This window comes from Symsagittifera roscoffensis, chromosome 1 (assembly GCF_963678635.1).
Source record: "Symsagittifera roscoffensis chromosome 1, txSymRosc1.1, whole genome shotgun sequence".
NCBI lineage: Eukaryota > Metazoa > Xenacoelomorpha > Acoela > Convolutidae > Symsagittifera > Symsagittifera roscoffensis.
Window position 1 is genome coordinate 63,769,292 of NC_087062.1, and position 22,533 is coordinate 63,791,824.

General features: G+C 34.6%; 3 protein-coding genes across 3 annotated transcripts in view; 1 reads left to right on the plus strand and 2 right to left on the minus strand.

The window, feature by feature from the left end:
- LOC134847552 (uncharacterized) overlaps positions 1 to 5,594 on the plus strand; it is a 70,361-nt gene extending 64,767 nt beyond the window's left edge. The window contains exons 15-16 of the mRNA XM_063864628.1: positions 4,834 to 5,034; positions 5,200 to 5,594. Of these exons, the coding sequence (XP_063720698.1) occupies positions 4,834 to 5,034; positions 5,200 to 5,316 (318 nt within the window). The 3' untranslated portion in view covers positions 5,317 to 5,594. The remainder of the gene's footprint in view (positions 1 to 4,833; positions 5,035 to 5,199) is intronic.
- LOC134847559 (uncharacterized protein DDB_G0287625-like) overlaps positions 1 to 22,533 on the minus strand; it is a 288,876-nt gene that overhangs the window by 241,834 nt on the left and 24,509 nt on the right. The gene's annotated exons all lie outside the window — the stretch shown is intronic.
- LOC134856883 (RAC-beta serine/threonine-protein kinase-like) lies at positions 8,600 to 18,170 on the minus strand. The gene is made up of 8 exons (XM_063873178.1): positions 17,855 to 18,170; positions 17,289 to 17,403; positions 12,801 to 13,000; positions 11,605 to 11,781; positions 10,616 to 10,775; positions 10,247 to 10,492; positions 9,675 to 9,896; positions 8,600 to 9,251 (listed from the first exon to the last, which is right to left on the minus strand). Exons 1-8 carry the CDS (start codon positions 17,932 to 17,934, stop codon positions 8,709 to 8,711), a joined length of 1,743 nt encoding a protein of 580 aa, XP_063729248.1. The 5' UTR covers positions 17,935 to 18,170; the 3' UTR covers positions 8,600 to 8,708.

The following is a 22,533-nucleotide window of genomic DNA, read 5'->3' on the forward strand; positions in this document are numbered from 1 at the left end:
GGGGGAAACTGGAAAAGAGCCGGAAGTTGTTTGAAAGTTGTTCATAGGGCAATTGGACGAAAAAAGAGCCAGTTCCTCCTCTTGCTTCGCACCTCTTGGGATACAAAATTAACTACAACATTTTGAAGTTAGAAAATCAATCTTTCTCATACGAAAAATGGGCTCTTTTTCCTTTCCCCCCACCTGCAATTTTTTTTATTTGAAGTTACTGTTCACTTCGTCAGATTGTCAGGAAAATTAAGATGCAGACTAATTAGGCCATGACAAACATATTTGGTCGTAATAATTAACCTTGTAAAATCACTCGTTATACCATAAAATTTATGTTTGAGTGAGGTGGGGGGAAAAGGAAAAAGAGCCGAAAAATGAAATAAATAAATGAATCCTTTTGAAGAAATCCTTGGCTGGAAAATTTCTTTTGCATTTTTTAATTTAAAAAAATGCCGATAACTTGAAAGCAATTCATGCGCCTCAAACTTCATTCATTTCTTTTTAATAGATGATAGTGAAAAGTTAAGCTTCGGGCAAAAATGAATGATCCAAAAACTCGCCAAATTTGCTAAAGATCTTGGAACCAAACAAACAGCTTGACTATTAGAAACATACGGGGTTATCAAAAAGCATTATCAAAGATTTGCTTTAAACTAAAAACGAAGTCAAATTACAAAATTAGAAATGGAATATTTAAAAAACTTGAATACAAAATTTACCAGTAATTGCCGCAGAAAAGAATTTCCCGAAATCCTTTAAACACCGAAAATGAAACTACTACTTCATTATTGCCGAAAAGACTTATTAAATGAACTTTATGACATTAATCTCATCAAATAAGAATATAATACGCAACAATAAGAGAGCCGAATCACAATAAAAAATAGGTAATATAAAAAAACACCCGAAGGACAAAAACAGTAATGAAAAAGTAACAAAAAACAGAAATTTAAAAAAGTTCAGCCAGAAACCACAACAATCTTGAATCTTGATCTCTAAGTCACATTAAAGTGCCACCAAAATTTTTTTTGAAAATTTAAGATTTTTTGTGAACACTTTTAGACATTTGAATAATACGCTGTACCATCATCACCTTAAAAAAATTGCTTAAACCTACTAATGACACTAAGATGATTGAAGGCAATTGCACACCCTTTGAGAAAAAATTAAATCAGAAAACGTGTCCGAAAACACTTGAAAATCAAGGCAATTTCTTTTCAAAAATCATTAAAACTGAAAATATTTCGCGTATATAAAAGCGAAAGACGTATAAAGTATATTAACTTTCTTCAAATGGAATCGAAAAGGTAATAAAAAAATTATTTAAAATCATGTTAAAATAAAACACTAGGCAAACAAGCCGTTAAAAGTTTGGATGAAATCGATAAAGCATTCAAATCGATGAAGCATTTGTTCAGCTCTAGACCGAAATGTACTTGAAAATGCTTTTAAAAGTGCAACTTGGCCAGAAGTGGAGATCCTCTAGAAGTGGAGATCCTGTGAATCAAAAATCTTGTGAAAAAAAAACTAGTTACGGGAAAAAGTCTGGTACCCGATTTCAATATCCTTGCTTATCCTTGCTTCAATATCCTTGCTTATTTTTATTTAAACTAATAACAATCGAGCAACTTGATCAAATAATTTTCGTGTAGAAAGGTCCTATAATAAGGTTGTTTGATTCTTTTAATTTTGCGATCAGCATAATGTGTTATTACAAACCTTCTTTTTTCTCTAACTTAACTCGCAAATAAAATTGTTCAATAAAACTGTTCCGTTATTTGAAAATTTCACTGTAGCATTGGAAACTGCATAGCATCTGTTCTCTGCTCTATTTGTTGTGGCTGTTGTTTGGTTTAACTTAATCTTCCGTGGCTGAGTGTTGAATGTGTGAGAGTCTAAATTTTTTGGTCGCAGGTTCGAAGCTCAGAGGTTGCTGAGTTTTTACTAATTCGAGGCTCATTTCTAATTTTAACAATTGCACTTAACGTTTTTTGTCGTGTTTCGCTAGTGTTTGCGAAGCGAAGCTTCGCTTTTGTGTTAAATTGTTCACGCTTGTTTTTCTTTTTCAGCAATTTTTTTTAAAAAAATTCGGTTACAATTCGCTATTCAAATTGGTTTACTCAAACTTAGTTTTTTTTTCGATAACGAAAGTCGAGTTGGTCCTAAATTTTGTATGTTTTTTGTTTAAACTTATGCAAAAATAAATTGAAGCCTAGAATTGCCGGCTGAGTTGCAAATAAAAATTTATTCTATTCATCAACCTTGGTTGAGTTAAACTATGCGAATCTGCTAATCGACAAGTTTTTAAGCTCTTATTCCACCTCCCCCAATCTGCAAAGTTCATAAGAAATTTCTCTGCTCAGATTTTCCTATTGCAACAAAAAATGGCATCCGTTCTATAAAATAGTGCCAATGTGATGGTGGGAGAGAAAGAAAGGAGCCATTTTTTTTTCAAAAATGAATTGGCTTTAAGGTTATATGAAACGCGCAAATAATTTTCGTGTAGAAAGGTCCTATAATAAGGTTGTTTGATTCTTTTAATTTTGCGATCAGCATAATGTGTTATTACAAACCTTCTTTTTTCTCTAACTTAACTCGCAAATAAAATTGTTCAATAAAACTGTTCCTTTATTTGAAAATTTCACTGTAGCATTGGAAACTGCATAGCATCTGTTCTCTGCTCTATTTGTTGTGGCTGTTGTTTGGTTTAACTTAATCTTCCGTGGCTGAGTGTTGAATGTGTGAGAGTCTAAATTTTTTGGTCGCAGGTTCGAAGCTCAGAGGTTGCTGAGTTTTTACTAATTCGAGGCTCATTTCTAATTTTAACAATTGCACTTAAGGTTTTTTGTCGTGTTTCGCTAGTGTTTGCGAAGCGAAGCTTCGCTATTGTGTTAATTTGTTCACGCTTGTTTTTCTTTTTCAGCAATTTTTTAAAAAATTTTAGTTACAATTCGCTATTCAAATTGGTTTACTCAAATTTAGTTTTTTTTTCGATAACGAAAGTCGAGTTGGTCCTAAATTTTGTATATTTTTTGTTTAAACTTATGCAAAAATAAATTGAAGCCTAGAATTGCCGGCTGAGTTGCAAATAAAAATTTATTCGTTTCATCAACCTTGGTTGAGTTAAACTATGCGAATCTGCTAATCGACAAGTTTTTAAGCTCTTATTCCACCTCCCCCAATCTGCAAAGTTCATAAGAAATTTCTCTGCTCAGATTTTCCTATTGCAACAAAAAATGGCATCCGTACTATAAAATAGTGCCAATGTGATGGTGGGAGAGAAAGAAAGGAGCCATTTTTTTTCAAAAATGAATTGGCTTTAAGGTTATATGAAACGCGCATGAAAAAGTCTTGGAAATCAGTAGATTTTATGTTTCTTCGAGTTCATTGCGGCTTTTCCAACTGTCAGTTAGTAACAGTCTTAGGACAGAGGCGAAGAAGAGCTTCGCTCCACTTGCGATAATATACAAACAAAGTACCACAAATTAACTAGGTTTTAAATGAAACGAAAGACGCTGTCGAAAAAAAAATTAAAAAATGACTAGATCTTCAATAATTTTCATATATTTGTTGCAGTTTGTCGTGAATAACTTTTTTTTGTCAAGTAGCACTATGGAATGTTAAATAAGTATCGTAGCTATGGTTTACGCAGTGGCCTAAAGGCCGACCTTACTTGATCAGACAACCATTGAGAAAAAATAGATAAAATCTTGAAAGGAATCTTTAAATTAGATAGAAAAAATAAGGTTTTATAATAGCTTCAATAGTTTTAACGTTCCTGTAGAGTTCAATGGTTCATTCAGTCTTTCAACTTATCGTTTGTAAATTTTGTGTCATTTAGTCCAAAAAAAATGGAATCATAAATAAGCTAGGCTTCAAGGTGACACCACACTTGACAATCTACGAGGTTTCATGAGGCATCTAAAGTTGCACCAAAAGAATTTTCTTCCTTTTGCTTCGTGAAATTGTCGGAACAGTAAAAAGTTGTGTTTGTGTAATAAACATGGTTCATTATGTTAACATCTGTATGTCATGAAAAGTAAAAGGTTGCTAACGTAAAAAAAATGATGAAGCCACACCCCAATGGTTGGCCGTTTTGGCGTGTGGCTTCATTGTGAATTACGGCCTTTAGATTTCTGATCATGTGATTTTAGTTCAATATGAAACACATGCCTTGAGATTTCTGAACATATGATTTTAGTTCAATATTTAGTCCTATACGAAAGCATAGCTTAGGGAAAGAATTAGAAAAAGCAAATCTCCTTTTTTTTCTTCAATATCTTTGATATAAAGTTTTTTCAATCATTTTGACACGCTGAGTAATTCCATAAAAAGGGAACCTATCTAATTCTGCTGGACTGAGATCCAACATTTATGCAAGTTTATTGGATTTTTTGGAAGGATTCTCCACCTCGATGACAAGTAGTTCACGAAGAGTGTTAATATTGTGCGAGTTTCTTAGTTTTTGCTCACAGAATAATATCTTATCTTTTTGAAAATGCTTTTTTAAGAGCGGCCTGCTCAATTTCCAAACACAGAGGCGAATCAGAGCTTCGCACCATTTGCGATAGAAAAATGAAAGACTATCCTATCCCTACTTGGAGTATTCGTTACTTCCAAGCTAAGTAGGCTAAAAACTCTAAGAATTTGAATTAATTATGAAACAAGGTACCGCTAGAGATGCGTCCAGATGTCCACTAGAGATGATTCCTGTGAACAAAATTGTTTACGGGAAAAAATATATTGTACACAACTGCAATACCCTTGCTTATCGCAAGGGTAAAAACATAGGCCAGAGATCCTTTACTTAAATAGAAATTAACGAAATTTTGATTTGTGCAGTTCCCTCCAGAAGACGAGCAAGGACAGGAAGAAGCAAGAGATGGGCGAGGGAACAGTAAAAATCCAGACAACAGACCCCTCCTCTTCGTGGACGCCTACTCTCCCTCTGTCAAGGCCAAGAAGATGGAGAAGATGCGGAGCGAATGCATCTCCAAAATGGGACTGAAAAACTTCCACAAAGTGTACAACTATCTACTCACAGTACGCATATTATATCTTTCAGTCTAGTTAATATAGCTGAAAATAAAGTGCAAGGTTTTTTGAAGCTCTATATAAATTTAAAAATCAGAGCAACCTACCATAATTTCTGAAAAAAGCAATGGAAAAAAAGCTTTTGAGCCAAGAATTGGGTTATTCCTGTTTCAGGCGCGGCAAAGAAGTTCTAATGAAGCTATGATTATGGAGGACCTTATGAAGATTCATTCGGTCTCGGAAGACAACTTCCAAGTGGATCAACTTATCTTCTTGGAAAGCACTTCATAAATGGCAGAAGCATACACTGTCCATCTGCACTCTTTATGGTGACAGGGAAAATGTAGAATATTTACAGTTCTTCAACTTCTGCTACTCAAATAAACTCCTGCGTTCACATGGTTTCAGTTGACTACATATCATATCATTACTAATTTGAGTCTAATTGTGCTGCTTTCATCAAAATTATTTTTACGAAACTATCTTTTAACTTGCTAATAATTTCCTCTGTATAAATTTCTCCTGTAAATAAACAATGTTGTAAATACAATAAAGGTCTGAAAACCTCATTTTTCATAAAAAGCCTGTGAGAGACGTTTTAAGATTGTCATGGGCAATCTTTTTTTATCCGGAAATTGTACTTTTTACCAATAAAAAAAATATAAACAGTTGGACTAGGAATGATTATATTCATTTTTTTTTCATTTCGTCAAAAAAACATATATATTTTTTGCAAATTTAGGCCGATTTTTTAATGGCATTTGAAAAATATTTCTAGGGTTTTTGCTTGAGCTATTTCTTTATCAATGGATTTAAAAACTACGTTTTCAAAAAACAATTTTTTTTTTGAACGTTGCATTTTCCCGTTGTTTCAGGAACGCAAATAAGTCAAAAATGCGTTACATAAAATCAAGTTTTAGTGGAACATTTATTTTCAAGAGTAATGAACTATTAAATCGCATTTTTATACATGTCTTGTTGATTTTTTTTGTTTTGTTTAAGAGTGATGAACGTAGTGAGTAACTTTTTTTTCAGGAAAAGTTTTAAGATTTATTCACGCTCAGTTTTGATTTTTCGCGGTTTGACTTTTGATTTTTTAAAATTTTTCATACTTCCTTTCTTTGTTAAATGAAAAGCAAACTACACTTTTGAACAGAAAAAAAAAATTTCACAAAAAACGAGATCGACTTCTAAATTTGAAACTGGAATTTAATTATTAGATTTCCCAGCGTACTAAAAAGTTCACCTATTGATCTAGTTAAATTGGATTAACTTAAGCAAAGTTTGCCTCAAAAGGAAAGCAAACTCCACTTTTGAACAGCAAAAAGGTATAATTCATAAAAAACATGATCTACTTCTAACGTTGAAGATTATTTATCAGATTTCACTGCGCAGTAAAAATTTAAATTATTGATCAAGTTTTTTCAATTTGGGTTAATTTGATCCAAAAGTTTTGTTCCAGAAGTTTAAAGAGCTTTAATGGCGTCGATTTTTCCTTGGAAATTTGAAAGTTGAGTTTTTAAGATCAAGTCATTTTTTTTGTTTCATAGCGTTCACTATTCTTTTCCAACAGTCTTTGTTTTTAAAATTAAAAAATGAAAATTAAGAGTTGGTACCGCGACAACGTGCGTGAAAAAACAACTCTCAAAATTTTAAAAAAAAAGACTCGAAAAAACAGACCACTACTATAAAACTCGGAAAAATTAAGTTTTCCTTAATCTAAACGTGAAACAAAAAAGCGGTGAAACATTAAAACTTTTGAGGAGTCAAAACTTCTTTGGTATAAAGATTTTTACTATTCAAAGTTAAATGAAAGAGCTTCCAGCAGCAAAATAAGATCAATGTTTTGATAGTGTTTAAGAGTTTCTGACATCCTTTGCTGCAATTGTTCATATTAAGGACATTTGCAAGGCTTTTCTCCGGATTTGAATCAAATCAGAAAAATTTTGGTGAAATTTTGCTCCTTCTTTTTTTGCTGAATCAATATTGATACAATGGGCAAGAATAACCCTTTCCTAATTGAAAACTCTGCGAAATGTTGGTTTTTCGATTTACTTTTATCGCATTGCTGAACTGACTTCAAATGGCTGTTTTGAAACCTGGATTTTTCGTAAATTTTCTCGTACATATTCCCCCGTCTACGTTTTTTCAAAGTAATCGAGATATGATCGGAGCTGCTCATTCTCAGTTGTTCTTTCGCAGAGAGCTTCTAGTGCCAACTTCAAGTCGGATTCAGGAATGAGAACCAGCGCAAAAACGGATTTTACTTTTTTCTTAAGTCATTGCCTTTCCGGTGTTCATCCGCTAATTTAAATTTTTGTATTTTCCGCCATTTGACCTGCACAAAATAAAAAGTACCCTTTTACAGTCGTTCTGGTGAATTTCAATATGAAAACAGATTTCCATTTTTTCGAAATCATTAACAATTTCTCTCAAAGTTTGTTTTTTCGTACATTCTCCCGTTCATTTTTAACTGCTAAGCTTGTTTTGCTTTTTTTAAATAAAGTTTTGAATTTAACTTTTTAAGCGGTCATGCTTTTTTTTAAAAAAAGTTTTGAATTTAAATTTTTGAAATTATAAAATGTAAAATTGCGCAGAAGTTAGGACACGTATAGAAAATCTACCTTTCAACTTCTCTTTCATGCAACTTCAAATGTAAATGATCCAAGTTTTTTTACTCAAATTCTTAGGCAGAGTGATTTGCAAATTCGTTTTGAGTGTCTTCAAGTTGTTAATCCGTTTATTTCAATAAATCGAAATTCATTAGCTTCTTCTTCTTCAAAGATCAGATGTCGTTATCCGCGCTGATTTGTAATAAATTGTAATTTTGTTTGAATGAGTAGAAACATATTTAAAACCAAAGTGATAATACACCAAGAAATGCAATCAAGGTTTCGGACTCAATTTTTGGTGTTACAAGAACCAAAAGAAGCTCATATGTTTCCATAATAATTGTTTTTGAATTAAGTAAGAAAATTAACTGATAACTGGTGGGGGATTACAGTACTTAGTTTAGGATTAAGTAAAAGATTAATTACGTGTTTATTGCGAGTTATCGCGTTTTGCTAGTTGTCGTAATTGCTATTTTATACGAGTTGTCTTTTTTTGCGGGTTGTGGTGTTACGATGAGCGTTATGAAAAAAAGTTGGCAAGTGACTAAAACATAGTTGTGCTATTATATTTGAGGATTTGTTGTTAAACTTTCTCGTTTTTTCTAGAAAATGGTGTAGTGTTTTTTTTATAAATATAATTTTGACGTCCAGAAAAATGTTCTGTGAATTTTGAAAACCTTGGAAGGGCTTTTAAATACTATTAAACGGTTTTTAGCTAGCCCATTTTACCAAACTTTTTTTTCAAATATAGTCGTAATGATGTCGACCTAAAGTGCTGTGAAATCGCTTCAACTGATTATATAAAAGTGCGCGATGATTTGATGTTTTTTTTTCAAGATATAATTCCAAATATTAGAAATTTTCATTAAAGAATTTTTCGCAGCAGGTGCAACGCTTTTTAAGCTAGACATTTATAAAAAATTCTTTCTTTGAACGGTTTCATAAAAAATAAAAGCCAACATATCATCAAAGAAAAATCAAAATTAAACCTGAAAATAAATCATCTTGTTCTAGGATATTAAAACAATTTCAATTTAATATTTTAGAACATCATTTGAATTAAGTCTGGACTCAAGTAAAATTGTATCCTGGCTGCGCGTATGAAAATCCTGCCAGATTCTCCTCTGGAATTGTTTTTTGGACCGAATTATGCTGGAGTTGATTTTGGCTTGACTTGTCTTTTTGGATATATTTGGACAATTTGTTCCGATTGAATGGCTCTACTGATATGTACGACTTGATCTCACGCGCTTTTAATTTTTCCATGTCTATGGCCTGCAGAAACGGGTGATTCAGAACCGTGTCATCTCCAAGTCGAGTCGAGGGGTCCTTTTCAAGAAGACCTCTGACAAAACTACTGAGTAATGGACTCACTGTAAAAATTTGCTGTCCAATGACGAAGCTCGGACTCAGTTTCGGTTCTGCGGTTCGTATGCGGTTGAACAGGATGTTCTGTCCCATAGCTTTGCTGTACTGCTTGCTCTGGGCGGCGGGTATCTCAAAAGGGGTTCCCTTGTAGATGAGTTCGTAGGCTACAATACCCAGAGTCCACCAGTCTATCTCGACCCCATAGCCCACGTCCTGATCCCCCACACTGTCGTCATCATTGTCTCCCTTAAATGAAAGAAGATAAAGCTGGGGCGACAAGTTGTCGAACGCCATAATTGTTCGAGAAAAAACAATTAAGAGATTTAAGCAAAAAAGCGAATCCGTCGCAATTTGGCACAAAAAAATTAGGATGAAATGACCTAACGTAGCAATGCTCAGTCATCAAACAGCCATGCCTTAGTGATAATTTAGGTTTCAATATGCAAGGTTTCATGGCATAACTAAGTTGTTAATCCCGATTCAAGTGCCTTGCGGAGGATCGACTTTTTTTCTAAATTTTTTCATTTGTTCTTTACCCTTATCAAACACAATAATCAGAATACGATTACTACCAGGTTCGCTAAGACGAATTAATGTTTTTCAAATTGGGTTTTCGTTTATCAATACAAATTATAATGCAACTGTTGGAGGATAAATACGAAGCAATACATGTTGGTCGCATATGATGATTTCGGGCGCGATGTACTGGGCAGTCCCACAGAAGGTGCCCGCCCTTCCCTCTCTGCCCCCGTATATCTCGCGGGAGATGCCGAAGTCGATGATCTTGACGTATCCCCACTCGTCCAACATCAGATTCTCCAGCTTCATGTCTCGGTACACGATGCTCTTGCTGTGAAGATACTCCACTGCACTTGCTATCATCGCCATCACCTGTTAACCAATTAAACCCTTGCAACAGTCTATCGTGAACCCTTAAGCACTATTACAAGCTGAGCTCTCAGTAAAAAAAAATTCTAATCGAATGAGTCAGGTCACTCAGATATAAATCTAATCAAATCAAACAGTATAGACCTCATTTCAATGTTTTTCGAGACCCAGAACCCAAGTATTTCACTTCTGATCTTACTTTAGCTTTGAATGGTTTCGCGTTGAATCTGCAGATTGTCCTACTTCAGAAACTATATTTTAGTGTCTTCAAGTATTTGTCATTTCTTCATTTTATTATTCGGTTCATTTTTTTTTTAATTTCTGAGTTCTTCAAATTTTTTCTTCCATTTTACCTGTTGAATGGCTGGTTCCATCAGGAGTGGGCTATGAAACGGATTATTGATTCTATTCCTATGCAGAAAAGTGTACAACTCTCCCCCTGGTACGAACTCCATCACAAACATGAACAACTCCGGCGTCTGGCCGGCCCCGAATTGCCTGGCTATGAATGGGTGGTCCACCTGTCTCGCAATGTGTGACTCGCTCAAGACATGTTTCAGTTTGAAGTCTTTCCTGCGCAGTCGCTGCTTCTCCAGAATCTTGAAAAGAGTTTTTCAAGTTTCATTTTACAATTTTAATACATTCAAAAAGTCTAGAGATGTTAATTTTAATGATATGTATTTAAAGTGATCTAAGAGGGTTATTTGAAGTTTAGAAATAACCTTGAGTGCAACAATGCGACTGGTTGCGATCTCCTCCGCCAGATAGACCTTGCCATAGGAGCCACTGCCGACCACGCCTATCTTGCGATACTCCTCCTCCCTGATGCGACTCCGCTTCACGGCCTCGCCATCTAGCACCGATACCGACTGTCTCTGGTTATCCTGGTATAAACACACCTCAAATCAAACCAAACCTCCAAATTTTCTGTCGCACAGTTCCGTTGCAAAAATCTTCTTTTTATTGATGCTTCAAGGGTCCCTTTTAGGTGCTCAAAAACAGATATAGGAGGGCCGTCTTATCGTCCAGGAAGTAGACCCCCTGCCGACCCAAAGGGTCCCCCTTTGGTACTATTTTGAGAGATATAATTTGGCTAACCGACCCGAAATATTTTCTAAAGGCACCTTTGGCGCAAATATCAACCAATTTTGAGGTGGGAGCACCTTTTGTCTTTGCGGCGCAGAAAATTTCGTAAAAATGGGGTCTTTATAGTGATTAGGGGCAGCTCATAAAATCAATTTGGTCGATCTAAGAAGGTTTTTCTTAAAAATCCATCACTAACCTCGAAAACACTCTAGATCCGCCCCTGGACTATTAATCTCAATTAAAACTATTCTTTTAAACACAATCTTGGAAAACTTTACGCTCAACCATAAGTTGAATAAAAACGGGCGGGGAGAAAAAGACTTCTCTAGTTTTATATTTTCCACCTTGCTGGTGGTGCAATATATGTAATGAACAAATTGAGATCTCTCCCATATTCTACTACAGTGTCTAGTCCATTGCTCTTTGCTACAGCACATAAAAATGTGAAGAAAAAAGGCCTAAGGCCGAAGGAACTGGGCCGGGGGCTAATAAGAAAAATCACATAAAAATAATACAGAAGTTGCATTAAGGCAATCAACTCTAGATTCGTTTTCTGTAAAGAGCTAAACACCTCGTATATTTGTGTCTGCATTGCCTCCTGGAAAAATGTTTTTAACTTGAACTTTCCTTGCTTTGAAGTGATGTTTTTGGGAAGTTACTCTTGGCGCTAAGAATCTTCTTGGCTTCAGTCACTCCCCAGTAGAGCTGTAATCTGTCTCTATGCGAAGTGCAGTAGAAGTGTCTAGTCACTATAGTTTCATCGTCAACCCGATGGATGTCTTCCATGTAAAATGGGAATCGACTGTTGCCACAAAACACAGTCGAGATACTTGTGGAAAGTCAAGTTGAAGTAAATTTATTACAAACGTTACCTTCAAGAACCCGCTAAAAAGTTCATTACTTCAGCTCGTTTCCACTTTCCCGGTACATTTGAGTTTCAGTTTCGAACTATTTTAATGTTGTCATAATGTAACAAAAAATTGCATGGTGAACAAACTATTGTGAACAGATCGGTTCCTCATACCTTACATCATAACTTCACGCGTTTAGTCATAAACAACAAAGAAAAAAATGAAAATTAGAGATGCCGGGGGGGGGGGGGGGGGGGGGTTTTGGAAAAGAGTCAAAATTTGATTTGAACCGGAAAAGTTAACTGACGATTAACGCACATTCAGTGCACAAGATTAATCAATGTTTTGAATTTTTAGTTTAAAAATTTCTTCTAAGCAAGTACAACAAACCTCCAAAACCTGTCAAAATTGTTACAACTCTGATCTCTTTAAATTGACAGTAGCGGATTTAAGGAGGAGGACGCTGTCTTCCACCCATTGCCGACCTTTTTCAGCCTGTTTTTCTGAAAAATTTGCCTGCCGCGCAGAAAATTCGGTCAAAATCAGATCTTTATAGTGATTTGGGAGAGCTCAGAAAATCAATTTGCTTGACCTAAAAAAAAGGTCGACAAAATTTTTGATTATTTTTTGAAAATCCGCACCCCTTTCGCCTCTCGAGAAAATCCTAGATTCGCCCCTGCCGGAATTTAAATATTTAGAGATTATAATCAATGCAAAACTTTGGATCTACTTTACTACCCGCTCCCGTTCTTTTTCCATGAAGCAAGTTTGTTAAATAGAATAAATCAGCAAATAGAACAATCAAAAAGTAGAAAAATTAGATTTTTCACTGTAAAGTTATAATGTTATTTTATTGTAACATAATGCTTCATTTATAAAGGGGGATTCCTTATCAGATAGCATGTGAAGGAGGTTGTTAAGTAGATCCAACACTTAAAAAAACATCACTGCAGGAGGAAAGTATCTCGACCCAGTAGAATCCACATTGTCCCCTCCTGCGCCCCCACGACTAGCCCCACTTTTTTTCTCCCCGTCCCCACTAGTCTCCAGCACCATCACACTCTGCTTGCCCACTCGGAAGTGGTTCAGTTTGCGAGCTCCTCTGTTCGGCTTCTTAGTCTGCTCTTTGCACGTGCACTGTTCCGAGGGGATGGGACTGCGAGTGAAGCCCTGAGTTTCATTTCAATATGTTATATTTGATTCACTTAGAAAGTTTTGTGCAGAATTTGTGTTCTTCTGTCCTACGGGCCAAATTTGGATCATAAAGGTTGAACCTGATTGGTTAATTTACAAAATCATCCGTTTCGCACGATGTTCTTCCAATTTTGAGCCGCAATTTATAAAAACAACTATTATTTTTGTATCATGAGTATGGTGCTTCTTTAAATTATCCGAACAAAACGAAAACCAAAACTTAAAAGCCAAAACCCGTTTCCGCGAATTGTGTTGAAATCAGGCAAAAATTGTTGAATACAAAGTCCGCTTAGAATTTGATCACAGTTATCCAAAAAACGAATACTTGACTCTTTTGGTCAGTTGAAAATTACGGGTTAACCGTCGACTCAATTGCTGATAAAACTATGTCAAAGGGAGCCTCTTATCTAGCCCAACAATGTTTACGGATAGTGTTATCTTCTCAATTTTGTATAACTATATTTTCGTACGATAGATAAAAACGTCATACTTTATAAAAATGACATTTTTTTTATTTAAAACAGTTTCAAAATTTTATTTGGCTACACAAGAGCCTTATTTTGATATATTTTTGTCTCATATTGTCACTGATAGTTTTGGCGCAATTTTTTATTCATAAAAAGCAAAAAAGTGATCCGTTTTTAGGGTGAAGCTTTAGGCTCGAAATAAATCAAACCATATTATTTCCGATCAAAATCTAAACATTTTTTGATTTGATTAACGTTTGCCTAAGGTCATTCCAATTTGAGAAAAAAAAAGCATTTTAAAAGTCAAGTTCTATTCGTTTAGTCCAGTACATGTAAATTTTCGCGATAGATTCAATGGAAATCTCACATAATTTAGTTCTTAACAAACTTATTGGACGTGTTAAATTTTTTGAAATAATTCTGCCATCAAACTGACACGAATTCAAAAAAGGTCTCTTAAGTTTTTGACTGCCTTTTTGCTAAAATTTCATGTTTTTTTTTGGTGTCTTGACTGAGGGCTTGAAGTCTGTGAAAAAAACCCTATTGTTTCACAAGGCTCTGTTGAGCTTTCAAACGCAATCAGCTCCAATTGCAAAGCCATTTTACTGCCTCAGAAAATTAAAGTGTGCAACTGCTCGTAAATCAGGGTAAAGCTTTGAATGCTCCGGCTTCCTCTTAATCCATATCGAATAGTTTTGGGAAAAAACATTGAAAACCTAAACGTTTTGGACAATATCAAACATCAATTGTGAAAAACTGAGTCGTACAAAATTAATACGACAATTAGCTAGCCTCAATTCAATTTGGAAGAATTTTCGATTTTTTTTGTGCGGGATAGTTTGCAACGCATATTTAGTTCGGCTAACGTTTTTGAATAATTTTTCCAAAACACGCATAAATTAATCCAGATCATGGCCAAATTGGTAGTCTCCACACTGCCAAATTTTTGCAGAAAATGATCGGAGGTAAAATATCTTTTCATTTTTGATTTCAAGGAGTCAATGTTTGCAATGGATTATGAAAAGTTTTAGTAAAAAAATATTAGTTCGATCGAATAAATTATATTTTTGTTGGAATCGGAGGCTCTTTTTCCTTTCCCCCCCCCCCACCTCACTTAAACATGAATTTTATGGTCTAACGAGTGGTTTTACAAGGTAAATTATGAAGACCAAATATGTTTGTCATGGCCTAATTAGTCTCCCTGTCAATTTTCATAACAATCGAACAAAGTGAACAGTAACTTCACATATAAAAATTTGCAGGTGGGGGAGAAAAGGAAAAAGAGCCGAATCGGAAAATCTTAATCCCGACTTAAAAAGAAAAACTAGGATTATTTGCGCTCTGGTTATTTTTCATTAGGCAAAATTCAAAATCTGAAAGATGTTGATTGGATGTCAAAATAAAAAAAACCTTTCTACAGATTCGTTGTAATTTATTGCGGGTTAAATTTGGGACTACCTTGGCAATTGCAAACTACATTGTGATAATTAGCGAGCAATAAATGTTCTCGTATTAACACGTAAAAGGCTGTTTAAATTGTATTCACGCAATTGTTTTTTTTATAAATTACATCCAAATCACAAATATAAAACAAAAATTTCACATTTTAAAAAATTTTCTACGCCAAAAAATTTTCTTGGCGTTAAGAGGATGTTGAAAATTTAGCCCTGAAACGAAAATTGTTGCCCTAAATCGAGCAGTGTTGTTTATGTGTTTAGGAATGACATGCACGTTTACTCATCATGGTTTTCAAAACTTGTTTATGCTCAGATTTGTTTTTCGATGGATTAACTTCATTGTAATTTTTTATCACTTTAAACTTAAATTCATTCGATAAAAGAAGGGCAAAATATTTTCTTCAATAGATAACTTCGTTGGCATCACAATCAAAAAAATTCATCAGATCATCTCATTTTGAATTTAAAAATATAACAATCCTGTTTTATCAAACTGGAACAGATTTTTTTGGGAAAATTCAATTCAAACGATTTTTTTACCCCTAATCTCAATCTTCCTGGCATTATTTTATGACATTCATTTATAGTCAATCAATACTTGGGCGCCATTATACAGTATAATTGAGAAAGCAGCCCGGGCCAAAAATAAAACAAAGTTTTTGGCTTTTTTTGAAGAAACTGGTCTGCGGAGCAAAAATTTGTGTCAAGCAGGTCGTTCTGGTTTTGAAAAAAGCTCAAAAAATTACGTTGGGCTGACTTAACAACAATTCCGACAAAATATTTGACTTTTTTTTCGAAATTTCGAATCTCTAGAAAATTTTTTTTTTGTTGATATGAATTATCTTTCTATGAATTGTCGTAAAAGCAGAAGAAAATTGGGACGACTCAAAGTTTTGTACAAATTTTACTCAGAAAGCAGCGTTTTTGATAATAGGTCGAGCTTCACTTTCTAAAATATTTTCCATTTTGTTCAGTTCTTTAGTTAAAGTTGCTGCTACCACGAGTAAATATCCGCCTGCTATCCGCTTCTGGTTGTGTTTATGGTGACGCAGAGCAGAAGGGGTTACACATTACGAGGCCAAACTGTGCATTCTGCGCATTGTAAATGGATTCCGCAACAGGCCAAAGTCAGATTTGTTGCGCAATCCGCAACATTTTTACTTTTCTTTGATATTCTTTGCTATTTTGGATTCCACAAACAAATACTCAAAGTATTGTACCACTCAAACGCGCTCCAAAAATAGGCAAACTTGCGAAATCTGCAGCTGTATTTGCGGAATCCAGAATAGTTTGTGGAATTCACAAACAAATAATAAGACATGTGTATAGTTACATTGAGCTGTTGTGGAATCGGCAACTGTTAGCGGAATCCGCAAACTGTAAGTGGAATCTTTATTTTGTTTGAGGATTCCATTTATATTTGCGGATTTCACTTACATTTTGCGGATTCCATTTACGTTTTGCGGAATCCACTTACACTTGCGGAATCCAGAATAACTAGCTATATTTGCTTGTTGCGTAATCCGCAACAAAACAAATATGCCGACAAAATTTACGTTACTGCTATTTGTACGCGGAATATACTTACTTTTTGGAATATCCCGGGTTGACCTCCATAGACCGAAAATGCTAATCATACATTTTGAAAATTATTGCCAAAATTTAAAAGTTCATTACTTTCGTTATATTGTTTGTCTGAGACAGAAGTAGGCTGTTTCCAATGCATTTTCAAAGCGAGAAGGCCAAACCGTTGGTTACTACGTTTGAGTAATCAAGGTTTATGTCATTTGTGTTCGTTTACGAACACAACCACAAAATTTTGAGAAATTAAAATGTAAAAAATCAACATTTTTGGTTTATGGAAAAATGCTAGTCATACAATTTCCATGTATGAAAAAAATACTAATCATAGACCTTTCATGCAATTTTCTGTACGTATGGAATTGCATGAAAAGTGTATGACTAGCATTTTTCCATATATGGAAATTGTATGACTAGTATTTTTGGTCATCCCGGGATGTTTATAGATTTGTCTCTGGAATCCAGGAACATGCAGACACAAAATTGTGCGCCTATCCAGTGCACAGTTTGGCCTCGTAAAGCAAAATAACATTCACCGCCATATGCAAATAATATTATCGAATCGCAACCGAAGTACGATACCTGTATCCCTAAGTTATAATTAATCTCTTAAGAAAAACAGCTTGCGCATTCGTGTACTTGTATTTTATGCTCGTGCCAAAAAAAATGGTGGAACCCATCTATTATATGATTAATTTTTCCAAGAACCCATCTACCTTTCTTGCAGCAGATACATTCCAACAAGTGTAGCAGCTCTACCTGGAAGCTGCCATCATGTAGTAGGGCGAAATGTCTGCTTCTCCAGTTGGGAAAGAACTCGCCCTGTTTGTAAAGACACACGCTCACCAAAACATCTTCCTTCTTCAACTCCACGCTGAATCATCACAAACAATAGGTGCACTAAATTTCCTTCCCGTCAAACTTTGTTTTAAAAATAAACAACTTTTAGCCAGCTTTTTGACGGCTGTGAAAGATCTCGTCCCATTTCAAAGCGTACACAGATTTCGTCCCACAAATTTGGATATGGGATGATAGGATGTTGGACATGGGATGAAATTTGTGTGGGACGAAATCTGTTAATTAAATAAATAGGACGAAATCTATAGTAGGACGAAATCTGTGCCAATCCTTTTTGACATAGAGGCATAGAGTGAAGTAGTTTTTTAAATAGGTTCTTCGAAATAAAGTGGTCAAGAACCATGGAATAGATATGGAGGTCTACAGATTATTACAAAATCAGATATTATGATTGCGTATAATTTATCGAAAAATAGTACTGAGAAAGATAGCGGTGGCAGGGGATGAATAGGCAAAAATGCACGCACGTCTTCTGCTTGGCTTGTTCCTTGGCTGCATCGGCCGCAGTGGTAGGCAGCATTGACGTGGAGAAGTAGCGTCTGATCATGAGAGAAGGGTTGGAGACCCACTGGAAAGGCAGCTGACTGAAGAAACTAACAATAGTGTTTTGATGCAATAGCTTCAAAGAGTCTCGAAAACAAAGACCAAGGGCCCGATAGTTCAACTTCTGCAATATCAGAAATCAAGTTCAATGCAAAATATAATTACCCATAAAACCATTTAAATTGGACAACAATTTGCATAAATTATGAGCTTGACTTAGCTTGATTGTCAGCAAACTGTTTGTTTATGTAACTTGATTCAAAATTGAAACGACACTGTGGGTTTCTATTTATATAATCATACTAAAATGTAGACAACTGAGTAACTTATACCAATTGGCTTTAATATCAGAGCACAAAAATTTTAATTTACATGAGCATAAACAGGCGCAGATCGGGATATGTTTGGCTAGGATGTCGGTTCTCAAAAACCAATGCGAAAGCATTTTTGCTGACTTCAACTGATTTTGTTCCCAACCCAACAACGGTTAAGATCAGAGAACAAAGAGCTGAGGGCAGTAAATAAGTCTGGGTACAGTTGAAGTTGGTAAACATGGCTAAACACCGAAAGATGCCTATTAGGGAGATTTAGTAATCCTACAATAACCTATTGGAGACTCTTTTAGTAAACCATTAGATGATTACTTAGCTGAGGAGCTGAGGGGGGGGGGGGCTATTCATGGGCGAAGGACCGAAAACAAAATTAACCGAAAGTCAATTTTTAGTAAGAATCGATTACCATATTCAAATAAAATGAATTGAATCAAGCAATGTTTTGCTTGTTTTGTAGCGAAACTCTTGAAATATAAAAATTGTTTAAATTCGCCGGCAGCCAAAAACAATTTGAAAATTTTGAAAATATTTCTGCCGTGTTTATATTCAGCCAAAGTTAGTATTGAGTCCCTGGAAATGTTCGCTTCTTTCCAAATTTTAGATTACTGAAATCTTATTGGCTGATTGATATTTTCGCGCATTCGGTCCTTCGCATATGAGGGATTCTACCGAGGAGCTGTACTCCAATTGCAATTGGGTGGACATGCTCTTCTCAAATTGATTAGCAGCTGGTCGATATAGTTTTCTAATAGTTTCAAACTGTTTGGTGGTTGAGTTGTCTTCTGTCAAATTTTGAATGGTCTGAGTTGGTGAATGCCTTTGATACGTGCATTGTTGTCCGTTAAAAATAAAATTTTTCGCGTCTTCCTAAATCTTTTTTATTTTCTCATCCAATGTGATTTCTGCAACTTTCTGAAGATTGATAGAATTTAATTTGTAAAAAAAACGTCTTGGACCGAATTAACATCCCCCCAAATTTTCAGCCAATCAGAGTCCAGCATTTTACATGCAGCTCTTAGCAAAATTAATGCGAATTAAATGCTGGGGTGGAAGATCTTAACTTGGTCTATATGGGGGGTAAAGCTAGAAGTACCTGTTTGATATTTTTTGATTTTGTTGTACTGATGCGGGATGAAATCGATAATTTAAAAAAATGAGCTTCACCCAAAATCTTAGTTGTTTCTGTTCTGTAATAATTTTACAGTGAAATTTTCTGAGGTTTTAGAAATTTCTTAAGGACTTAATGTTTTTCGTACAAGTTTTTAGGGGTAGTAGCTTATGCACAGACGCTTCCCACAACCTGTTGTCTCATTTGAACCCTTGATATCGACTTCGGCTGAGTAGTTTTCGAGAAGAGTCAAGATTTTTCAAAAATGCATAATAAAACAAAACTGACTTTTCTGAATGCCATGACTTTTTTGTTAGAAAATTTGGACGTCGCCAGATTATTTCAATTGGAGAGTGTAGTTTTCGATTGAGCTCAAAACTTCAGATTTGGCGGGTTAATTTTTGAGAAAAAGCGTAAGTTTCAAAAACGTTCAAAAAAATCACAGAAATGACTTTTCCGAATACAAAATTTTTCAGAAAAAAAAGAACTGTCGCAGTCACTTTTGCAAGGGAGCTTCTCAAAACCTGTTCTCAACTTTAAACCCAAATTTTCAGATTTGGAACGGAATTTTCTGAGAAAAGTCAAAAGTTTCAAAAATGTTAAAAATCTAATAACGACTTTTTCGAGGTTCATAAACTTTAAATAAAGTTTTTTGTGTCTAGTCGCTAATTCAAGGAAGCTTTCAAAACCCGTCTTTTTGACTGAAAAAACTTCAGACTTGTGAGAATAGTTTTTGAGAAAAGTCGAATTGGTTGAAAAAACTTTAAAAAAAATCTAATCTTCGGTTTTGCCGAGGGCAAGAGTTTTCGTGTAAGCAATTTTGGAGTAATGCTTATGCAGAAGAACTTTGCACAAACTACTCTATCCGTTGAACTTCAAACTCAATTTTGGATGTTTTCTTGATAAAAAAAAGGTTTCAAAAATAGTCAAAAACTGAAAGTTTGATTTTTCCGAGGGCTATTTCTTTTTGCCTAAGAAAATTTGGGCGTGGTCGCTCAAGCAAGGGAGCTTCCCATAAACCTCTTTTTGATTGAAAACAAAAACTCAGATTTGAGAGAGTCGTTTTCACATTCATCAACATTTCTCAAGACAGAGAAAAAACCGCGGACTGGTGCAACAGTTGCTTTTCGCTCACTAACCCAAAAAAATGTTCAGATTTTATTTCGACTAACGCTAGTAGCAAAAGTTGGAGCCAATTTATCTGGAGAGTAAGCTGACACTCAATATATGAAAAATGCTATAAAATATCCGCATGATTTTACTGCATCAAATACGATTTACTTAACTATTTTTTTTGACACATTCAGAAGTTAAGTATGTAATCCATCACATTCAGTTTCCCTTTTAGGGTAGAAATAGCTTATAGTCTTTTCGTAGTTTAGTTATAAATTGCAACAGTAAAAGTAATCGTTTCAATACTCTATTACTTTAATTTATTTTTTTTGCCTCATCAAAAACTATTTTGCCATCGGCCGATATTTAGATAATTCTAATGTTCAGTCTTTCTTGCTAAATTCTAGTCTTTCTTGCTAAACTTTCATTTTGATCCTTTTATCGTAACAACAAAAATTTTTTAATGCAGAGACTTACTTTTTTGGTGAATCTTCAACTCCGCAAAGTCCAATCTTGGCTCTCTTTTCCATGTTTTTTATGTTTAGAGCAACAAGTATGTGGAAAGAAAACGTTTTTAGAATCTGCTCAAAAATTGTCTCGACAATCTTTGTTTTGCATTTCATCCCATTTCGCTTCTTATCTAGTAGGACCTAATTCACACAGTTTTTCTATTAAAGCCAGATTGAGTGACGATGGGTCCGTTTCGAGTTCTTCTGATTTGGGAGATTAATTTTTGAGAAAAGTCAAAAAGTTTCAAAAACGGTCAAAAAGTCATAAATATGATTATCAGAAGACAAGTTTTTTTTGGAAAAAATAATTTCCACAGCCACTATTCAAGGAGTTTTCCACAAACTATTCTCACCGTGGAATTCAAAGTTTCAGATTTGCGATGAAAGTTTTCGAGAAAAATTTTTTGGAACAGTCAAAAAATCTAACATTGACACTTTTGAGATTCATAAATTTAACATTAAATATAAAACATTTGTGCGTAACCTCCATTGCAACTTAGCTTCGTACATATTTTCTTTTCGATTAAAATCAATATTGTACATTTGGGAGCGTAGTTTCTGCGGAAAAAAACGGTCGAAAATTGAACAATTTAACTTTTTGAGTGCCATTAGTTTTCGTGTATAAACATTTAGATGTAGTTGCACTTTTTGTGCCAAAGCTTTTTTTTTTTTTAAAAAAAAAATTTAAGATTTCGAGCTTTATAAACTTTCGTATAAATTTTTGTCTCTTGTAGTTTTCGGATAGTAATTGTGCATAAATGGCAGTTTTTGTGCATAAACGGTCAACAGAATGAGTTCTGACATTTTTGGATTCCACAACTTTTCCTGTAATGAGTTTAGAAGTAGCCGTTTAGGCAGGGGAGCTTCGTACAATTTACCTTTTCGATTAAAATCATTTGCGAGCGTATGTTTTGAGAAAAAAAAAAACAAATTTAAAATAATCATGTTAAAAAAACAATGATTTTCAGAGAGCCTTAATTTTTTGTGTCGTAAAAAAACTGGGTATAACAGCTTCGTTTATGCAGTGGACTTTTCCACAATTCGTTTCCTTCCTCGATCACAAAGTTTCCTATTTGGGAGGCTAGTTTTGGAAATCCGAAAAATGATTTTTCCGAGTACAAAATTTTTTGGAAAAAAAAAGAAATACCGCAGTCAATATTGCAGGGCAGCTTCTCACAACTTGTTCTCACCTTTGAACCTAAAGTTTTTTATTTGGGAGGGTAGTTTTTGAGAAGATAACTTTTCACAACTCGTTCGTTTTCTCCATCGAAGCCAAACATCAGATTCGGGCTGATTTTTTTTGAGAAATCACAAAAAGTACGAAAAACAATCGAAAGTTTTAAAAATTGAATTTTTTGAGAGCCGTATTTTCTGTTAAAAAATTTGATCATAGCCGCTTACCTAGGAGCGTTTCACGACCTGTTTTTTGGTTGGTTAATTTTTAAAAACAGACAAAATTTTTCATAAAACGGTAAAAACACCGAAATTTAACATTTCCCAAGGCATAAGCTTTTGTGTACGAAAATTTGGGCGTAAATGAT